The sequence below is a fragment of the Podarcis erhardii genome (genome assembly GCF_964252035.2).
Source record: "Podarcis erhardii genome assembly, chromosome: 17".
Taxonomy (NCBI): domain Eukaryota; kingdom Metazoa; phylum Chordata; class Lepidosauria; order Squamata; family Lacertidae; genus Podarcis; species Podarcis erhardii.
Window position 1 is genome coordinate 4,653,157 of NC_138515.1, and position 21,812 is coordinate 4,674,968.

At 46.4% G+C, this 21,812-nt stretch overlaps 1 protein-coding gene across 7 annotated transcripts; it reads right to left on the bottom strand.

Annotated features, from left to right (window-relative positions):
* Positions 1 to 5,976: 5,976 nt before the first annotated feature.
* On the bottom strand, positions 5,977 to 17,919 carry CDK20 (cyclin dependent kinase 20). Of its 7 annotated transcripts, none has more exons than XM_081845485.1 (10): positions 17,769 to 17,919; positions 16,080 to 16,162; positions 15,852 to 15,965; positions 14,115 to 14,303; positions 13,864 to 13,985; positions 13,517 to 13,579; positions 11,727 to 11,850; positions 11,434 to 11,589; positions 6,349 to 6,676; positions 5,977 to 6,268 (listed from the first exon to the last, which is right to left on the bottom strand). In XM_081845485.1, exons 2-9 carry the CDS (start codon positions 16,152 to 16,154, stop codon positions 6,488 to 6,490), a joined length of 1,032 nt encoding a protein of 343 aa, XP_081701611.1. In that variant the 5' UTR covers positions 16,155 to 16,162; positions 17,769 to 17,919; the 3' UTR covers positions 5,977 to 6,268; positions 6,349 to 6,487. The 7 variants fall into 7 exon arrangements, with proteins under 7 accessions (XP_081701611.1, XP_081701610.1, XP_081701609.1 ...); XM_081845484.1 differs by having other exon boundaries at positions 17,708 to 17,810; XM_081845483.1 differs by having other exon boundaries at positions 17,681 to 17,779.
* Positions 17,920 to 21,812: the final 3,893 nt, after the last annotated feature.

The window sequence follows — 21,812 nt, forward strand, 5'->3', positions numbered from 1 at the left end:
GCAAATGCTCAGACTTCATTTGCCTCCAGACTGCCAGGATTTGCAGGAGGGATCCCAGCATGTACCAAACCTTTAGATTTTTGCAATTAAGGTGGATTAAAGTGCTCTGTAGCTCTTGTGCAACAAATCAACTTTTTAAAAAGCAACAGGCGTTTTGCAGTTTGGAAAGTAATAAGGAAAGGAACTGGAAAGCGTGGGATGAACGAATGATTAAGGGGAATGTGTGTAGACAGGCCACAAGCAACTCCGGATGAACGCCCATTGTTGTGGCTGTTAGCCATGATGCCTATGCTTTGTCTTCATGGTTGGAGTCAGTAACTATTCAGAGTGAACATAGGGTTCCAGAAGCAATCCAAATTTTGGACTTGCAGAAGAGAAAAGAGGTCTTGGCATATACAGCAATTAAATTTCTCCCAGAGATCAAGGCGGATTGCTTCCCTTCTATGAAATTGTTTTTCAAAGTCAACATATGATCCTAGAATCTCATGTGTTGGGAGCTACTGTAACGAGAAGCTATTTAACAATGCAATAAAAGCACACGCGAAATAAGTGCTCACACAAATATAAAGAGTTTCTATTATTCTAAGCATAAAAACTATTTCAAATCCAACATAGATACCAGCTAATAATAAATATTAATGCAGTTTCAACATTTAATGCATCAATGTCTCTTTTAAGATTCGTGAACCAACCTTGATTCACTTTGGTAAAGTGCAGTTTGGGCCTCTAGAAGATGATTTGACCCAAGAAAGGTATCTTCCCTGGTCTGCCAAAGGAGATCTACAGTGTGAGGCTCAGCTGGCCCCAAATGATTGTGATGTATATTTGTATTTTAATGCCTCTCGTCCTCCAGTGAGCTTATGGCAGCATACACGTCCTCCCCTCCTACCATCCATTTTACCCTCAACAATCCTTTGAGGTAGGCCAGGCTGAGAGACAGGAGCTGGCCCCAGATCATAAATATCCATGAATGAACAAGGAGCCGAGCCTTGGTTTCCCTGGTTCAAAGCTGACACTCCCAGACCTTCCAAGTGTCCCTATTTTCCAGAGACAGTCCTTGATTTAGAGAAGCCATCCCAGTTTCTGATTTAATCCTGGAATGTCCCACTTTTCCTTAGAATGTCCCTATTTTCATTGGATAAATGTTGGAGGGTATGGAATTATCTGACCCCCAAACCATCTGAAGGCAATCCTGTACAGAGAAGTTTTCTTAATGTTTTGTTGTGTTTTTATATATGTTGGAAGCCGCCCAGTATGGCTGGGCCAAGCCAGTTGGATTGGCAGGGAAAAATAGTAACATTATTATTCTGGAATGGGATGTCCCTATTTTTATCGGAGAGAACTTGGAGAGCATGCACTCTAACCACTGCACCACATTGCCTCTCTTGAATAAGGACATGCCATACGTTGACACAGTAAGGCACGTTCCCATGAGGACCAACAACAAAGTATAAGAAGCCCAAGTGAAGTGAGATCAGAACTGCTGCCTCACTGGCTCTTACTTGGCCTTTACTGGAACTGATGTGGCCACAAACATTGCTTTCCTACAAATTTCACCAGTGTCTTCCTCAGTCCTTTGTTATGACAAATATTTAATAAAACAGCTTTGTGGGCAGTTGTCTGCACATTGTCCATGACATCTGCATGCCATTGGCTTCACTTTCAGATGAAGAAGCCCCCCCACCTCCCATGTAACTTTGCAGCCTTCAGTCTCATTGATCTCAACTAGACTTAACAGTGCAATCCTAGCCATGTCTACTCAGAAGTAAAGGTAAAGGGACCCCTGACCATTAGGTCCAGTTTGTGAACAACTCTGGGGTTGCGGCACTCATCTCACTTTATTGGCTGAGGGAGCCGGCGTACAGCTTCCGGGTCATGTGGCCAGCATGACTAAGCTGCTTCTGGCGAACCAGAGCAGCACACAGAAACGCCGTTTACCTTCCCGCCGGAGTGGTACCTATTTATCTACTTTCACTTTGACGTGCTTTCGAACTGCTAGGTTGGCAGGATCAGGGACCGAGCAACGGGAGCTCACCCCGGCACGGGGATTCGAACTGCCGACCTTCTGATTGGCAAGTCCTAGGCTCAGTGGTTTAACCCACTGCGCCACCCGCATCCCTCTACTCAGAAGTTTGTTTGTTTGTTTATAGATATGGAAAATCAAAAATTTTTTGGGGGGAGGATAAGCTTAGAACTCCAAGTCTCATGGCTTTGCAGCTACCCGAGAATTGTAAACAAGGACGGAGGTGGTGTGGGGACTCTGGGATAATCGTGACTAGTGGGTGGGTGTTCACAACCAGGCTGTGAAGCGAGGCAGGATGAATGGCTGCAGCGAGAAAGAGAAACTACCCAGGAATGGCTGGCCCTGCACCCTCTCGGCGCCCCCAGGCCCCACCCGTTGCGCTGGAAGCAAGCAGCTTCTCCGTGATGCAGCAGCAGAGGCAGGCAGAGATAAAGTTATCTGCAGGGGCCAGGCAGGGCTGGTGGTAGCAGGGGCCGCGGGGCCTTGTCATCTGCCTGAGTCTGCAAGGAAACCCCAGCCGGGAGGACTGTCAGCAAGGCGTCCCAGGCCATCGGAGCCACAGTACAGTGGTACCTCAGGTTAAGTACTTAATTCGTTCTGGAGGTCCGTTCTTAACCTGAAACTGTTCTTAACCTGAAGCACCACTTTAGCTCCAGCTGCCGCCACACCGCCGCTGCACGATTTCTGTTCTCATCCTGAAGCAAAGTTCTTAACCCGAGGTACTATTTCTGAGTTAGCAGAGTCTGTAACCTGAAGCGTCTGTAACCTGAAGTGTCTGTAACCCGAGGTAATGAAATAGCAGCAACAACCATAAGTGGAGCTTATCATTTTTAAAACGTTTCTTACTAGAATTAAAACAAAATAAAAAAATTCCTTCCAGTAGCACCTTACTAGAATTGAATTTTTTTACAATCTGGACTCCCTCCCTCCTATTTTCTAACATAAGAGAAGCTAGTTTGCTGCGTGGCTGTGACTTTACTGCCTCAGTTAGGATTCCTGGTGGTTTCAAAGGAGGAGGACAAGTTTCTCGTGGCTGAGGAAAAAACTAGACAGTCAGTTCAGTTGCCACATTCTAGCAGCGCACCAGTGCCCACATCACAGAAACGCCAATGTGTTGGTGGAACTTTGGGTACACACACACACACACACACACAAACACAGGCTGCTCTGCAGTTTTCTTATTAGCTAGAAAACACATGCTTAGAATAAAATGCACAGTGCTTCTGTGCATATGGAGCCTCACAAGTACCTCAGAGGTCCTGACTGTAATCAGCACCCACTAAAGGCTTCAAGTCTAGACATGGCCTTGGAAAGAGGTTCTAGTGAGCTCAGGGCATACTGAATTCTCAGGAAGCTGCTGTTCACTGATTCAGACCACTGGATAGTGTCTACAGATCCGTATTGTCTATAATACACTGACCAGAGACAGCTTTCAATAATAATAATGGTTTCCCCAGCCACTCTGGGCGGCTTCCAACAGAACACAAAAATACAATAACCTGTTAAACATTAAAAGCTTCCCCAAACAGGGCTGCCTTCAGATGTCTTCTAAAAGTTTGGTAGTTATTTTTCTCTTTGACATCTGGTGGGAGGGCGCTCCACAGGGCGGGTGCCACTACCGAGAAGGCCCTCTGCCTGGTTCCCTGTAACTTGGCTTCTTGTAGCGAGGGAACCACCATAAGGCGCTCGGCACTGGACCTCAGCGTCCAGGCTGAACGATGGGGGTGGAGACGCTCCTTCAGGTATAATGGACCGAGGTCGTTCAGGGCTTTCAAGGTCAGCACCAACACTTTGAATTGTGCTTGGAAACATACTGGGAGCCAGTGTAGGTCTTTCAAGACCGGTGTTATATGGTCTCAGCGGCCGCTCCCAGACACCAGTCTAGTTGCCACATTCTGGATTAGTTGTAGTTTCCGGGTCACCTTGAAAGGTAGCCCCACATAGAGTTCATTGCAGTAGTCCAAGTGAGAGATAACTAGAGCATGCTAGGTTTCAGACCAGAGTCTTTTGCTGGAGATGCCAGGATTTGAACCTGGGACCTTTGGGATGCAAATCATACGTTCTGTCACTGAGCTACATTCTCCAACCCTGCAATTCTTTGCAGTTTCTTTCCTACATCCTTGCCTGTCTTTGAGTTGTTTCTCTATGTCTTATTTTGCAGTTAGGCACAACATTCAATTTGAGGCTATGTGGTCCTGGCATCTCAGATAAATTATTGCTACTTCCGTTGAATGAAGTTTGTTTCTGAAACATCAAATATGATTGACTTCTTAGATCACATCACTAAACCACATTCTTCTGTGCAACTTGCATAATTTGCCACCCAGTCAACGTGAAGACAGAAATTTTGAATTGCTGGGCTGTAAAAGGTTGGGTTTTCATCTCAGTGAAATTGGCAATGGACATCTCACCCCAAGGGAGAAAGGAGGGATCGGAGCCTCTGCAAGTGGAACTGAGAGAACAACAGGAAATTGTTTGAAAAAGCAGAAGGGAAGAACCATCGGCTCAAGGGCTGAGGTGGTGGACTATTAACCAATTTCTGCAGGACTGCCTAGTGCCTGCAGGAATCTGGGATTCTTGCAGTGGTCAACAGGATGGGAGTTGGGATGGGGAATAAACTTGGTTTGGTTCACTTTTAAAGGTGGACCTAACAAATTTGCACTTTCTGAAACTAGAAACAAATCAAAATGCAGCCATTTTTCAAAATTCGCACCTCTCTGGATTTTGCAATGTAGTTCTATAGCCAAGTAATATGTATAAAATTGCATAAACCAGAGGCAGTGAAAATAGCATGCAAGAATTCATTATATTATTAGGGGAAATGGTTTTGCAAAAACATGCAATTTCTCAAAACTGCAAACAAAAATGTGCAGCTGAAGAAATTCACACTGAAATGGTAGCGCATTTTCATGAGGACGTTTTAAATATAAATATAAATTGACAGATTTGCCCACGCCTAGGTTCTTAAGCAAGAGGGCAGTCTCTGGATTTCCCCACAAAGATTGATTATGTTTTTGAACTATTAAGAGATCCTATATTTGATCTTTTGCTTTAACACATTTAAAAAACAACAGGAAAAGGGGGGGGGAGTGGGCCACTGAAGCCAGGCCACCCACACCTCTCCTTTAATGGGCCCAAGATGGTCCACTCAAAGGAAAGAAGAAAGAAGGAACACAGGCCGGGGGGGGGGGGGAGAGAGATGGAATGAAAAACTATATTGCCAAGAGGGTGGAGTGGCAAATCTAATCAAAATGAACACAGAATCCAGGATTTATGTTGGGAAATCAAAGAGTTTTCTCTAGCAACTCTTTTGTGTCACTTTGGGAGATGACACTTCACACCTGAGTACCTACTTAAGATCATTTAATGAAATAAATAAATAAATAAATAAATAAATAAATAAATAAATAAATAAATAAATAAAAAAAATAATTCCTTCCAGTAGCACCTTAGAGACCAACTAAGTTAGTTGGTCTCGAAGGTACTACTGGAAGGAATTACCGTATTTTATTTTATTTTATTTATTTTGTTTTGTTTCAACTACGGCAGACCAACACGGCTACCTACCTGTAACTAGAATCATTTAATGACTCAGATTTCTTTCTCACGCCATAAAGCTAATGGTTGTGGCATCTGAATGGCTATACTTGCTTTTTCTACAGTGGGGACCACCTACCCATCAATTCCTCTCGGCTTGTTCCCTTCCCCTCTTATGGCTGCCCCCACAAAACAATCGCTTCTGCATCAGCTCCAGAGTTTACACACAAGATCACATTCTAAACCATGCCAGGACTGAAAAGCCTTTTGAACAGAGCAAAGCAAACACCCAAAAAAGCCACTGGGATATTTTAATGGCAAACCTACAGCCCAGCAAGCCACACCCACCAGGTACCATATTCCTTAACAAAGCAAGTTCACCATCTTTGATCCAAGAAAGAGACCAGGAATTTGGCTCACTGTTTTACCAAATCATTTAATTACAAAACATTGCTACGGAGCCGCTACAGAAGAGCTTCACCACAGAAACAGGGAGCTAAAAGCACCCCAAAGTCCTGGAAGGAAAGGTCCAAAGTGGTGGTTTTTAAGGAGAAGAGGCTGGCAAGGCCAACTTGTCTGGCAGCCCTTTGTGCCCAAGGTTTCCAACTCTGCTCCAGAGGAAAAAGGAAATGGTCCACTCCTGTCTCTTTCACGGCAGCATCAAGGGGGATTTCAGGCAAGAGAAGTTTCCCTTGTCCACATAGCCAGCTGCCCCTGCTCCAGTTCTGTCTTCTGCCACCCCATTCCTGCCAGTTCAACGAAGCGGCTCAATCCTGCTTGAGATGAACTAGCCCCTGCTCCAGTTCTGTCTTCTGCCACCCCATTCCTGCCAGTTCAACGAAGCGGCTCAATCCTGCTTGAGATGAACTAGCTCTCCTGACCCAGCAGAAATCCCGCTGCCCCATGGAGAGCAAAGAGACCGTCTTTTCATACGTCAACCACGTAAGGCGCCACAAGTTCCAGGTCCACCACCGACTCCTCCAGAGGCTGCTCCACATGGAAGTCACGCTGGTGCTGGGGGCCCTGGTGGGCTTTTTTGCCCCCGCGCTGAGGGATGGGCAGCTCCAGGTGGTGGGCCGGCAGCGGGGGAGTGAAGAAATAGGGGTGCAACAGCGCCTGCAGAAGGAAAGGAAGTACAGAATGGTTGGGCTGGATGAAGCCAAGGGCTGTGCGATTGCCATAAAACTTAGGGAACAAGCTGTGCTATCATAATGATTAAGGTTTTAAATGATAATTATAGGTTATATGTTAATGACTAAGTTTTAATTTGTATATTTTTTAACTGTAGCTATATCTGTACAGCGGTACCTCGGGTTACATATGCTTCAGGTTACATACGCTTCAGGTTACAGACTCCGCTAACCTAGAAATAGTGCTTCAGGTTAAGAAGTTTGCTTCAGGATGAGAACAGAAATTGTGCTCTGGCAGCGCAGCAGCAGCAGGAGGCCCTATTAGCTAAAGTGCTGCTTCAGGTTAAGAACGGTTTCAGGTTAAGAACGGACCTCCAGAACGAATTAAGTACTTAACCCAAGGTACCACTGTATTGTCCCTGTTATAACCTAATTGCAAATTCAAATGTATCCCTATCATGATTTATGACTTCCTTGATATTGTATGTGGGCTGGAACTGGTCTGTGACTGAAATAATAAATTCCTTCATTCAGGGGTGCAACAGCGCCTGGAGAAGGAAGTACTAAATGGCTGGGCTGGATGAAGCCAAGGGCCAACTAGCCCACCAAGCAAATCCTGCACCAAGAATCTAAGGAGTGGTAGTTTATCCTTCAAAGAGCTATGGTTCCCAGCACCCTTAATAAACTACAATTCCCAGGATCCCTTGGGGGGGAGCCATGTGCTTCAAGCATCTGGTGTGCCTGCAGCCCAGAAGCAGCCAGCCAAAAGAGGTCTCTGCCAGCTCACAGGCTTGAAGGTCATAGAATCATAGAATCATAGAGTTGGAAGAGACCACAAGGGCCATCGAGTCCAACCCCCTGCCAAGCAGGAAAAACCATCAGAGCACTCCTGACATATGGTTGTCAAGCCTCTGCTTAAAGACCTCCAAAGAAGGAGACTCCACCACACTCCTGGGCAGCAAATTCCACTGTCAAACAGCTCTTACTGTCAGGAAGTTCTTCCTAATGTTTAGGTGGAATCTTCTTTCTTGTAGTTTGGAACCATTGCTCCGTGTCCGCTTCTCTGGAGCAGCAGAAAACAACCTTTCTCCCTCCTCTATGTGACATCCTTTTATATATTTGAACATGGCTATCATATCACCCCTTAACCTCCTCTTCTCCAGGCTAAACATGCCCAGCTCCCTTAGCCGTTCCTCATAAGGCATCGTTTCCAGGCCTTTGACCATTTTGGTTGCCCTCCTCTGGACACGTTCCAGTTTGTCAGTGTCCTTCTTGAACTGTGGTGCCCAGAACTGGACACAGTACTCCAGGTGAGGTCTGACCAGAGCAGAATACAGTGGCACTATTACTTCCCTTGATCTAGATGCTATACTGGGTGATGGTTGGTTTCTCCACATTTGCTTTAACACAAGGTATTCAGAGGTAAACCAAGTTGTGCATGGAGGCTGAAGAAGGTCCTATGCATGCAAACTGGGATCTCATCCATACCATACATTTAAAGCACATTTAACACACATTTAAGGACTTTCCTCAATGAATCCTGGGAACTGTCCTTTGTTAAGGGTATTAGGAATTGCAGCTCAGTGAGAGGTAAGCTACCATTTCCAGGATTCTCTAGGACAGAGGTTTTCAACCAGTGTGCTGTGGCCCCTTGGGTTGCCTGGAATGATGGTCTGGGGTGCCGTGGGCAACCCTGGCAGACTCTGTCCCTCTTTCCTTCCCTCTCTCCTCTGATGTCCTCTTGCTTCTCTGCCTCCCCAAAGGCTTGCACAGCTGTTTGTTGCAGCAGCCCTGGCTGCAAGCTCCCCAGGCGAATTTGTGCCTCTGGAGCTGGCATGGGGGGGCTGGTTGCCAGGAGCTGAGGTGGCCTTGGAGTAAAGAAGCAAGCAGACTAGGGAGCCCAGCCAGCCAGTCCACCAGCCCTTGCTGTTGGGAATGGCCAGACAGGTCCCAGGCCCTTAAGGGGCAGTGTGAGAAGGCACCTCTCTTTGGGGCAGGGGCAGATCAGAGACCAAGGACGGTAGCAGTGGCTGCCCAGAGGACTCCCAAGGAGCGGGGAGAGGAGGCTGAGGGAACGCGCCACAAAGGAGGGTGTTTGAAAAAGGGTGAGAGGCAGCAGGACTGCAAGAAGTTTTGCAAGGAGGATTGTGCAAAATATTGCAGAGAAGTTTATGAAGTGAATTATTAGTTCAGGACAATTAAAAGTAATAGGGAAATTAAGAAATGTAGATTAAGTGATAAAGATTGAAAAATCTTCAGATGTGGTTGATGGAAGTCCAAAACTTTGTATAAGATAAGGAAATATGTTATAAGATGGTTGGGAATGATATGTAAAAATTAATAAAAATATATTTTAAAAAATGAAAAAGGGTGAGAGGCTGCCAGCTCTGCAGGGTGGGCTCCTGAGCCCCACATGGGTGCCACATAAAGAATGTAGTTGGTCAAAGGAGCCACGGACTCAAAAAGGTTGAAAACCTCTGCACACCCCGTTTTCTTCCTAATAGCTCAACAAATGAAACTGATTTGTAAAAATGTTACATGAGAAAAAAAAGAACATGAGAGACATTGCACATACTTTTGTAAATCAAGAAAAGCTTTAATAAAAATACATTAAAAAAAAAAACTCTGAGCAATACACTTTTAAGTGTATTGTATAGAAATGACCCTGGAACCTAGACTGTCTCTTCCCTTCCCCTCCATTACCCCGAACCCCCCCCCACACACACATTTCTTCGTTATCTGAACTTCAATTACTAATTGCCATTCATGCATCTAAATAAACAGCCACATTCAAACAGTGAGTTGGGTGTCCTCTCACCCCCTCCCTCGGGGAACATGGGAAAGCCAGGCCCCATGAAAGGCCAATGGAAATAGACTGGGGTGCCCTCTGGTGGCAATTTGGAGCACAACAACTGCCCTTTCCATTGAGTGTTCCAAGCATGTGTTGATGTGAGATGCATCTCCCCAGGCCTAGAAAAGAATGCACATACATTGGTACCTCTGGTTGCAAACGGGATCCGTTCCGGAGGCCCGTTCGCAACATGAGCAGAACACAACCCACGTCTGCATGTGCGCGGGTCGCAATTCGCCGCTTCTGCGCATGCACATGTCGTTTTGTACATATGCGCATGCGCAAGCGGCAAAACCCAGAAGTAACTTCCAGGTCGCCGCGAGACGCAACCTGAAAACGCTCAACCTGAAGCAAATGTAACATGAGGTATGACTGTATTTAAAAGAGGCATGTATTCATGGTGAAGGCCTCTTCTAGGACACCTGGAGAGCACATTCTAAAGGGGAATGGGGCACAGAATTCCCCCAGTTGCCAGTTCCCGATGCTCCCCAAAGGGACAAAAGGAAGGAACCACGTGGCAGGGACAACCCAATGCCAGGACTACGCCAAGCACCAATTCTACAATCATCCACCTGTGAGATTCCTGCTATTCCCATAGCTGGTGACCTGCACAGACCTCGGAGGCTCACAGAGGTGTGCAGGTCTGACTTCGCTATTTATTAAACAGCATTCAACTGAAGTATGGCGACCAGCCATTACAGTGGTACCTCGGCTTAAGAACTTAATTCATTCTGGAGGCCTGTTCTTAACCTGAAACTGTTCTTAACCTGAAGCACCACTTTAGCTAAAGGGGCCTCCTGCTGCTGCCACGCCACCGGAGCCCGATTTCTGTTCTCATCCTGAAGCAAAGTTCTTAACCTGAGGTACTATTTCTGGGTTAGCGGAGTCTGTAACCTGAAGTGTATGTAACCTGAGGTGCAGTGGTACCTCGCAAGACGAATGCCTCGTAAAACGAAAAACTCGCAAGACGAAAGAGTTTTTCGTTTTTTGAGTTGCTTCGCAAGACAAATTTCCCTATGGGCTTGCTTCGCAAGACAAAAACGTCTTGCAAGTTTGTTTCCTTTTTCTTAAAACCGTGCATTCACTTCGAGGAGCAACTCATAGCACGCGGTGTGGTAGCCTTTTTTGAGGTTTTTGAAGACTTTGGTGATTTTTGAAGCTTTTCCAAAGTCCGTGCTTCCCAAGACGAAAAAATCGCAAGACGAAAAAACTCACAGAACGAATTAATTTCGTCTTGCGAGGTACCACTGTACAGTGTGCACCCAGTACAGTGGACGCTTGGGTTGCGAATGCGATCCATGCGGGATGCATGTTCACAACCTGCATGTTGCGATTTGGCACTTCTGCGCATGTGCAAAGCACAATTTAGCGCTTCTCCACATGTGCGACCACTGAAACCCTGTAAATAAGTAAGTAACCTGAAATATACTCAGTCATGAGTGGATTTCATGCTCTTTATTCAGCTCATAGTGGTGAGGAGGAATGGAAGTTCCCCCAGAGTGTCTGCTTTATATACATTATTTACACAATGGGCCCCACTTGATTGGCTAATTCCGGGATTCTCCTGTAGGCCAATCAGGTTGCGGATTCACTTCCACCTGGAGCTGGATTGAGTGGCTCCTGTGGACTAATCAGACTGCTGCATTCTGGATCCTATTGTTCTAGGACCAATCAGACTGCTGCATTTTGGATCCTATTCAACTCAGTACATAACATAACCCATTTTGGTATTTCTGGGTTTCGGCGGTCCACAACCTGAAAAAACACAACCTGAAGCGGCTGTAACCCAAGGTATGACTGTACTCACTTCCTACAACCCAACAGAATTCCTCGCCCTGTTCCCTGCTCTGGTATCTGCAAAGGCCAGCTAGGAACCTCCTTGTATCTCTTACCTGTGCTGCCTGAACACGCTGCTTGGAAGGATAGACCAGGAACTGTTTCAGGAGCTGCACGGCTTGTGGGGAGGCGTCGGGCACCACCTGCTCCAGAGGAATTGGCAGCTTCTCTTTGAAGGAAATCTTGTTGTAGTCGGGCAACTCTGTGATCTCCTGCTCCCAAACAGAAGTTGGGAAACGTGAGACCTCAAGCTTCTTTGTTTTTAAACTCACCCCATTCATCCCAGAGACAAAAGGACGGGACACTGACCCGCAACCCCTGGGGGCAATCCTATAACTACCAAACCCACCGGCCAGATCTTCTGGTTTGGGGTCCCAAGGACTCGGAGGACACAGCACAGCTGCTCAATATCGTTTTCTCCAGGGAAAAGTGGGGAGTTGTTGAGAAGTTCAGCAAAGATGCATCCCACAGCCCTGGTCAAAGGGGAGAGAGAGAGAGAGAGAGAGAGAGAGAGAGAGAGAGAGAGAGTTTCGATTTGATATCCCGCCTTTCACTCCCCTTAAGGAGTCTCAAAGCGTCTAACATTCTCCTTTCCCTTCCTCTCCCACAACAAACACTCTGTGAGGTGAGTGAGGCTGAGAGACTTCAGAGAAGTGTGACTGGCCCAAGGTCACCCAGCAGCTGCAGGTGGAGGAGCAGGGATGCAAACCCAGTTCCCCAGATTACGAGTCTACCGCTCTTAACCACTACACCACACTGGCTCTCACCACACTGGAGAGAGAGGGTGGATGGCTGAAACAGGTCAAAAGAGAGGTGAAATGCACAAGGCTCAGAAACCAACCACATCCTTGTTTTGGGTTCTGCACTGCATATTCAAACTGGTGTGGAACTGGACAGTTTTGTACTGCTGAAAGGGTGTGAAGAAATTTTGGATTTCTAGCTGAGAGGCTTGATAGTTAAATAGGCACCAAACTGGCTTCGTTTTATAGTGTGTATGTCTTCCACACACACAGACACCCCAAGCAAATCCTATGAAAGGTTTATGTAACCTGCCTTTTTTATTTTGTAAACTCCTTAGAAGCCTTTTGGGGCACTAAGCAGTACATAAACAAGTATTAAATGTGTTCCTCATGCTCACAAAGCCACAGCTGACAAGATTCCTTCTGCATGATGGCTAAACCAGTTGATCTCTGTTGTATATCATTGCCCTGAGGTTCATCTTGGGCTCCAATATAACTTTTAATTTTAATAATAATATTTTATTTATACTCCACCCATCTGGCTGGGTTTCCCCAGCCACTCTGGGAGGCTCCCAACAAAGTATTAATACAATAAAACATCAAACATTAAAAATGTCCCTAAACAGGGCTGCCTTCAGATGTCTTAAAGTCAGATAGTTGTTTATTTCCTTAACATCTGATGGGAGGGCGTTCCACAGAGCAGGTGCCACTACCGAGAAGGCCCTCTGCCTGGTTCCCTGTAACCTCACAGTGTGGGAACTTCCCGAAGGCCCTTGGAGCTGGACCTCGGGGTCCACAATGGGGGTGGAGACGTTCCTTCAGGTATACTGGGCCGAGGCCGTTTATATGTGCAGAAGCAACTCCAGGCTGATGCACTCACTAGCCAAAAGTCATATGTGCCTAGGAAATCGGGGGGGGGGAGTGTTTCAGCAGCAACAGACACCCCCATTATCTCACCCCCCCCACATGCTGCACTGTTAATGGCTGCACACAGTAAATCTGTAACAGTTGCTTAGGAACTGCAAGACTTGTTCATTCACTACCGTTCAGGTCCACCAAGAGAAAGGTGGCCGGTCTGTCCTGCTGCACTGAGGAAACCATCTGAGCCCTCCTCCTGTTTTGCTTCTCAATATTTTCTGGTTTGTCTCTGTTATTTTCTCCTACCAATAGAGAACCTAAAAAAGGACTCTATATGGGCTCTTGGGTACCCCATAGGGGAAAAGGAGCAGTTTTTTCTTATAACACGGGAAAACTGTGGTGAGCCTTCAGGCGTCCATTATCCTCAGCAGACAGCATGGCCAATGGTCAGAGATGATGGGAGATGTAGTCCAACGACATCTGGAGGGCCACAGGTTCCCTATCCCTGCTTTGTAGCAAAGGACAGGGCAAATATACTCACCAGAGATCCACACCTTCGTCATATTTCCGAGCACCGTACAGGAGTTCGGGAGCCCGGTACCACCTAATGCAGAAAGGTTAGGCGAGTCACATCTTTGAGGATACCAAAACTCATTCGCCTCTAGTGCTTCCCAGCTCCAGCTACCAGGCTCAACACTTCTCACTAATCTCGAGAGACAGTTCCTGGCAGCCATCAAACTCCACAGCATTCTCAATGCTAAGCCAGACTGCAAGTACCATAGAAGGAGAGCTGTTTCTTGTTGTTGTCGTTAAAGCAGGAGCAAGGGATTGGGCTCTCCCTTCCCTGGCTTTATGCTCAGCCAACACCCCCTGCCCATCCCGACTCACCTGGTGGCCACTTGGTGGCTATACAGTCTCTCCCCATCGCTGGTGAACACTCTGGCCAGCCCAAAATCAGCAATTTTCAGCTGACCTGTGGAGCTGATCAGCAAATTGGCCGGTTTCAGATCCTGAAAAGGACAGGGAGGAGTTCAGAAATACCTGCAGTTTTTAAAGAGCTGAGGGGTGAAGAGGAGTACAGCGCAAACAGGTGAGAAAAGGTGAGAAGAAAGCAATCTGGTAGCCAGAGCAGGCCTCACCCGATGCATGATGGAGTTGGCATGGCAGAAGTCCACGCCCTTGAGCAGCATCAGCATGTAGCCTTTGACTTGGGCCTCGGTAAGTGGTTGCTCGGAGTTGCGGATGACCTCCGACAAGTCGGACAGCATGTATTCGAAGACGAGCACAAAGCCTGTGCCGTGGGGGAAGAAATCCTTCAGCTTCACCACCTGGGGAGAGAGAGAGAAGGAACTGCCTTCTGACTCTTCAATGTGTAGTAGACAAAAGGCCGAGAGACTAGAATGGGAAATCAAGTTGATGGACTATGCCGAAATGGCAAAATTAACTGGAAAGCTCAGGAATCAAGAAGAAATTTAAAAAAGAATGGGAAATGTTTATAATGCATATACAAGATCATTGTAAACAGGTCAAAACATTAGCAGGATTTTAAATACACTTGTAATGTAGCAGAATGTATAGATAAACTAGGAAGATGAAAAACTGGAGAGGTTTTTCAATATGCAATTGAAAACAGAATCAAAAGGTTCCATGGAAGGCATAGAGGGAAGTCAGAAGATTCAGAATAATCTCAATATTTGGATTTTGTACTGTTTTTTGATGTATGTTTATTTTCTTTTTCTTTCTTCTTTTAAAAAATCAAATAAAAGGATCATTAAAAACAGAAAGAAAGAAAGGCCGAGAGAGAAATCAGGAATCTTGTAAGGAATCCTATTCAGAATAAGAGAATTTCCCTTAAAAAAAGAAAAATGTTGACAGCTATGTTTCTGGAGATGCCGATGGGGGTCGAATCTGGGATCTTCTGCATGCACAACAGATCCTCTACAACTGTGTCGCGGCCCTTGCCCCTCAAACCCCACCTCAGCCATAAACCAATGAAATGGCTTTAGGCACATCTTTGCCTCAGCATCAGCCCCACCTCCCATCGCCAATATTTATTTATTGATTGCGTTTCTTTTTCCGGGCCTAGACAAAATCTCATACAGTGGTACCTCGGGTTAAGTACTTAATTCATTCTGGAGGTCCGTTCTTAACCTGAAACTGTTCTTAACCTGAAGCACCACTTTAACTAATGGGCCTCCCGCTGCCGCCACACCACCAGAGCACAATTTCTGTTCTCATCCTGAAGCAAAGTTCTTAACCTGAAGCACTATTTCCGGGTTAGCGGAGTCTGTAACCTGAAGCGTATGTAACCTGAAGCGTATGTAACCCGAGGTACCACTGTACAGTGTGACAAATATTTTAAAATGCAAACGTGCAATTTTTTAAAAAAAACAGCAACTGGCAAACAAAAGCAGATTTGTCCAGTTGACACAATGTCATTTGCATCCTACTGCAGTAGCATGGAATTCCAGATCCAAGGTTTAAGAAACTAGCAGCTTTGGCCAACTAACACAACTTATTTCTAAGGTTATCGTAACCCAAACCACCTCCCTTCTTCTCAGCCTAAGGTAAACTGAGGTAGGTAAAGGTAAAGGGACCCCTGACCATTAGGTCCAGTCGTGGCCGACTCTGGGGTTGCAGCGCTCATCTCGCTTTATTGGCCAAGGCAGCCAGAGTACAGCTTCCGGGTCATGTGGCCAGAATGACTAAGCCGCTTCAGGCGAATCAGAGCAGTGCACGGAAACGGCATTTACTGGTACCTTCCCGCTGGAGCGGTACTTATTTATCTACTTGCACTTTGACATGCTTTCGAACTGCTAGATTGGCAGGAAAACTGAGGTAAACACACACAAAAGAAATTCAAACCGGCTACTCACATGTTGATTTTCCTCAATCTCCTGCAGGGCTTTGATCTCCCGAAGTGCTTGATTGGGGATCCCATCCTCTAACTTGCGGAGAGCCACCTTCTTCAGGGCAACAGTCTCACCTGTCTGCAGTGAAAGAAACCCAAAAGCTCTCTGCTCCCCTGCTTGACTCATTCTTCTCCCAGAGCTTGAGAAAAATACCAAGAGTCAATCCCTGGTCAAAGGTGAGACCCCACTTACTTCTATGTTCTTGGCTTTGAAAACGATCCCATGGGCTCCTTCTCCAATGCGGCCTAGGATGCTATATTGGTCCATGGTGGCCTCTATTTGTAGAAAAGGGAATTCAATCACAATGCAGGATTTAACTTCCTTCCGCAGGGCCTGTAAGACAGAGCAATTCTGCCTGGCTTTCAATTTGAACTTAGCCTCATCTTTGATTCCTCTTCCTTCCCTCCCCCTCCCCTTTTTATGAAAATTACCCGCTCTGGGATCCCACAGCTAATTCTCCCCTGGTCTCCTTGTTGGCCCAAATAGGACTAATTCAGCCAGCTGACCCTGGTGATCATCTAATGTTTATTGGATGGATTTCCCCCCTAAACTGATTTTTTTATTCTGATTTTTTTATTATTCACGTTTTATACTTTATTTTATGCTGTTTTTTGTTGCAACAATTGTTTTAAATTTGTTGTTAGCTGCCCTGAGCCCGGTTTTCTGAACTGGGAAGGGCGGGGTATAAATAAAAAATTATTATTTTTGTTGTTGTTGTTAATGCATACTCAGTGGTATGTCTCAGCCTCAGATCGCTATAGCTGTGTCTATACATACATTTAATCCTATACTATGCATTTAATCCAATAGCAGATCGTTGCAGGGCTACAGATTTCTATAGGTATGCCTACACAATAAATGTAATCTGGTTCCAGATTGTCACACTAGTGCAGATATCTATAAATATGTCAAATTTAATTTACTTCCACAGGTCTCCAGCAAAAGTACCAAAGTTGTAGGAAGGTATGCAAAAAAGAAACTGGAGACACTTCACAAAATTACAAGTCTATTTGCGGGAAGCCAAAACTGTTAAGGGCAGACTTTCCAGGGAACTGTAGTTTCTCTTTGCAGAGCTACACCCAACACCCTTAAGAGGTCCATAAATTACCATATAGCATATATTCAACACAAAAAACAGTGACAAAATTTGTTGTTGACAAAGGACAGCTGGACCTCTAAAGGCCCCCATTACCTTCAGTAGCTTAGGGCCTCATCAAACCTAAATCTGACCCTGGCCATGGTTTTACAGACTTTTACCACACCCCTCCTGCTGCAGTCACCCCCCCCTTCTCTCAATGGAAAAGCCCCCCTCCGCTTCAGCCCCACAACATCTCCAGAACTAACCCCACAAGGCAAGCCCTTATCAGTGGCGTAGCGTGGGGGGTGCAGGGGGGGCCCGGCCGCACTGGGCGCAACATCTGGGGGTTAGGGTTAGGGGGTGCAAATCCACGGGTTAGGGGGCGCAAATCCACAGGTTAGGGGGCGCAAATCCATGGGTTAGGGGGCGCAAATTACTTGCCTTGCCCCGGGTGCTGACAACCCACGCTACGCCACTGGCCCTTATCCCTGCATGGGATGGGATCCAACATTGGCAGAGATATTTCCTGTCCTGGGTGGGGGCCAGCCCTGCTTGCAGGAACACACCGGGAGGGAGAGGGTCGCTTCAAGCCCTGGAGGATTCGCACTCAGCACTGGGCTGAATCTGGGGGACCCCCAGGCACAGCCCCCAACCAGCCACCCCCACCCCCCATCCCCTCCCATCTTGGGCCCCTGCTAAACTCAGGAACCTGCGCCTGGGGGAGCTCAGCTGGGATACCCACAGGTACAGGCACAGATCCAGCTGCAGCATCCCCGACAAGGACCCACTGCCAGCATCATCACCTCCTCCTTTCCCATCATGCACCTCTCCCTTCCCCTTCACCCTCTGGGGCTCAGTCCCGGTGGTTCTCAGACGACAGCTCAGGTTCTCCGTTGCAGCCGGCAACCTCCTCCCTCTGCGGGGCGAAGGTAGTGGAAATATATAGCCTCACATCCCCCCACCACCTTTTATAGAGGTGGGGGGCGGAATAGAAAGCTGGACGGGCATCGTTCCCCCCCACCACCACCTATTTTTTCCGGGCGTTCCCCACCCCCAGGCTCCTTTGCTTTTTATATATACGATTTTTTATTAAATTTTCTACATTACAATTTCAAATCAACGTTTTACCTACTCAAGATATCAGCGACTTCCCTCCTTCTCTTCCTATGGTTCATTTTGCATATATCTTATATCCCTGCATATTTTACAAAAACCGTACCAGTCAGTTTTTCATTATTACATCCATCAAAACTCATTTACGCTGTTGAATTTATCTTATTTTAATAATAATAATAATAGTAATAATAATTTTTTATTTACACCCCGCCCTCCCTGGCTAACACCAGTAAAATTACAATAAAAACATAATGGGGGGGGGGGAGGAAAAAAACCCCAATTTAAAATACAGGTTAAAATACAATTTAAAATGCAGCCTCATTTTAATAGTAGCCCATAGATCAAAACCATAAGGGGAGGGAAACTTAAGGGTCAGACTGAGTCCAAACTAAAGGCCAGGCGGAACAGTTCTGTCTTGCAGGCCCTGCGGAAAGATGTCAAGTCCCGCAGGGCCTTAGTCTCTTGTGACAGAGCGGTCCAACAGGTTGGGGCCAGTACTGAAAAGGCCCTGGCCCTACTTGAGATCAATCTAACCACCTTGTGACCTGGGACCTCCAAAATGTTGTCATTTGCGGACCTTAAGGTCCTCTGCGGGGCATACCAGGAGGGGCAGTCCCATAGGTACGTTTTCAGCTGTACACAATTATTTTCCATATATGCACCTGTCGGGTTTCCGCCTGCCACCCGCATGTTAAAGGAGCGAAGGTGGCGTTTCCAGGCAGCGCCCCCCAACAATATTTCAAAAGTCTATATAGGGGTTTGTGCACCATTGTTTGGGGTTCTCCTTCCTCCTGCGTGTGGTGAGTGGGGACCCTGTTGAAACAGTTTATTTCCTTTAAATAAAGATCAGGCTTACTAGCCGCTTTGCTTTCAATCTACTCTGCTTGGCCTCTGCTTTCTCTGTGACCCATTTGTTGTTGTTGTCGTTTAGTCATTTAGTCGTGTCTGCCTCTTCGTGACCCCCTGGACCAGAGCACAACAGGCACTCCTGTCTTCCACTGCCTCCCGCAGTTTGGTCAAACTCATGCTGGTAGCTTTGAGAACACTGTCCCACCATCTCGTTCTCTGTCGTCCCCTTCTCCTTGTGCCCTCCATCTTTCCCAACATCAGGGTCTTTTCCAGGGAGTCTTCTCTTCTCATGAGGTGGCCAAAGTATTGGAGCCTCAGCTCCAGGATCTGTCCTTCCAGTGAGCACTCAGGACTGATTTCCTTCCAAATGGATAGGTTTGATCTTCTTGCAGTCCATGGGACTCTCAAGAGTCTCCTCCAGCACCATAATTCAAAAGCATAAATTCTTCGGCCATCAGCCTTCTTGATGGTCCAGCTCTCACTTCCATACATCACTGCTGGGAAAACCATGGCTTGAACTATACGGACCTTTGTCTCTGCTTTTTAACTGCGACCCATAGAGATCTCCTATACAGGCTCTAGATACCCCATAAGGGAATTGGACCTATTTTTCTTACAACATTGGAACATGAAAGCCTCCCACGCCTTTCAGAGACAGCTCGGCAGGTAGACATTCGCCAGGTGCAGCATTATGGAGACCCTTCCAACCAAGCGGTCTCTATTTAAAGATCTACATTGCCTTCTCGCCGCCGGCTTCCGCCACTCTCGCCTCTCGCACAGGGGTGGCTAATCGGGAACCGGAAGTGATGGCTGCGCCAGGAACCATTCTACCTCTTTGGCCTGGATTCGGGAGGCGGCCGCGTTGCCTAGCAACCCATCCCCGACGCTTTGCTTTTAACCCTGTCATCACCCGGACAGAGCCTGCCCCTTAAGGCAGGGGTAGTCAACCCAGGATCATGCTGGCTGGGTGCTGAGGTAGCGCGTGTCATTTTAGAGGGTAGCACTTAATTTTTTTGCAAATTTCCTCGAGGGGGGGGCGGGTCTTGAAAATATTTTTTTGGGGGTGTGAGGAATTAAAATCTGCTATTATTTTTGTGATTGGACAACATTTTGCTTGGCAAGCCTACAGTTTTGGCACATAAACTGCATTTGGAAAATCAAATATTTTTACCTTCTGAAAATGTCCAGTAATGCTAAACAACAACAACAGCAAATATTAATAAATAATATAACTGAAATTACTTGGCAATCACTTTTAATGATTTCTATGCAGTTTTACACATCTTTTACTTACCAAGAGTTACCAGAAAAATGCCCATTACATACCCCCCTCCCCTTTTCCCTTCTCTATACATCTGTTGTGTGCCACATGTCCCCAAGATATACTTGAAAATAAGTATATACTTATGCCAGTGTATACTTTCACTTTAGCCTGTTAAAACAAGGAAGACCTGAGTTTCCCCATAGAACAATGTATTCTTGCCTCTTTGCATTGTGGGAAATCCTCCGTTATTCCCCTACCCCAGGCATAGACAAACTCCGGCCCTCCAGATGTTTGGGACTACAATTCCCACCATCCATAGCTAGCAGGACTAGTGGTCAGGGATGATGGGAATTGTAGTCCAAAACATCTGGAGGGCCGGAGTTTGCCTATGCCTCCCCTAGCCTGAGATCACTTGGGCAGCTAACCTATGTGGAAGTACCTGAATCTGCCTTTGTTTGCTCAGATGCTCTGCATAGAGCATGGGTAGGCATACTAAGGCCCAGGGGCCAGATCCAGCCCAATTGCATTCTAAATCTGGCCCACAGACGGTCTGGGAATCAGCGTGTTTTTACATGAGTAGAATGTGTGCTTTTATTTAAAATGCATCTCTGGGTTGTTTGTGGGGCATGGGAATTCATTCATTCCCCCCCACAAAATAGTCCGTCCCTGCAGAAGGTCTGAGGGACAGTGGACCGGCCTCCTGCTGAAAAGGTTTGCTGATCCCTGGCAAAGGAGATGCCTGATTGGCTTCCTGGTTGTCTTTCTCAAACGCAAATGCTTTGTGTAAAACTGTGTCCGGAACCATGTGAAACTTGCTACATCCTTAGCAATGTCACACCTTGATTTGCCTGAGCCACTGTAACCCTGCCTTACGTGTGCTGTATTTCTGACGTTTGCAAAAGGGGAAGTCCTTCTTCATGCCAAAAGGCAAACATTTAAAAACTGTGAGGACTCTGTTGCAACAGACAATAAAAGATCAGCTTTGCTTTCACTGGATTTCTGCCTCAGGCAGGTGGAAGAAGACCTTGCCTGATTGTTACGGAAATTACGGGGGGGGGCACATCTTTAAAGTTACATATTACAAATATTATGCCTGAATGTATCCTTCCAACTTGACAGCTCAGGGAAGTTACCTAGCTTTAAAATAATATAAAATGATCTCCTTTCCCAGTTTCCTCCATTCCAAAGCTATTTTCCCCTTGAAAAAGGACTCCAGGAAGTTCCCAGAGGTGAAAATTGCTGGGCTCATTGTTAGCCAAAGGAAGCCAAATCTCATCCCCTGACTCGCCTCAGGCTCCAGACATGCAAAGGAACTTCTATTGTACTTTTGGGTGGTGGGTACTTAAGACATATTTGTCTATGCTAATCTTATACCTGAGTCTTGCCCCGCCATGTCTGCTTATGCTAATCTTGTACCAAGGACTTGTCTGGACATGTTTGCCAAGGTTAACCCCTCCCCTTTGAACTGTATTCTGGGATGTGGTGGGAAAGTTTTAAAAGTCTTTGTCACCCCATCCTCGGGGTTCAAAATTTGCTCTTTGGACCTATTGCGCAATAAACTTTGGTCTACAGCTATTTGCTCCGGTTGGCTGGACTCCTTCCTTTATTCCGCAGGGAC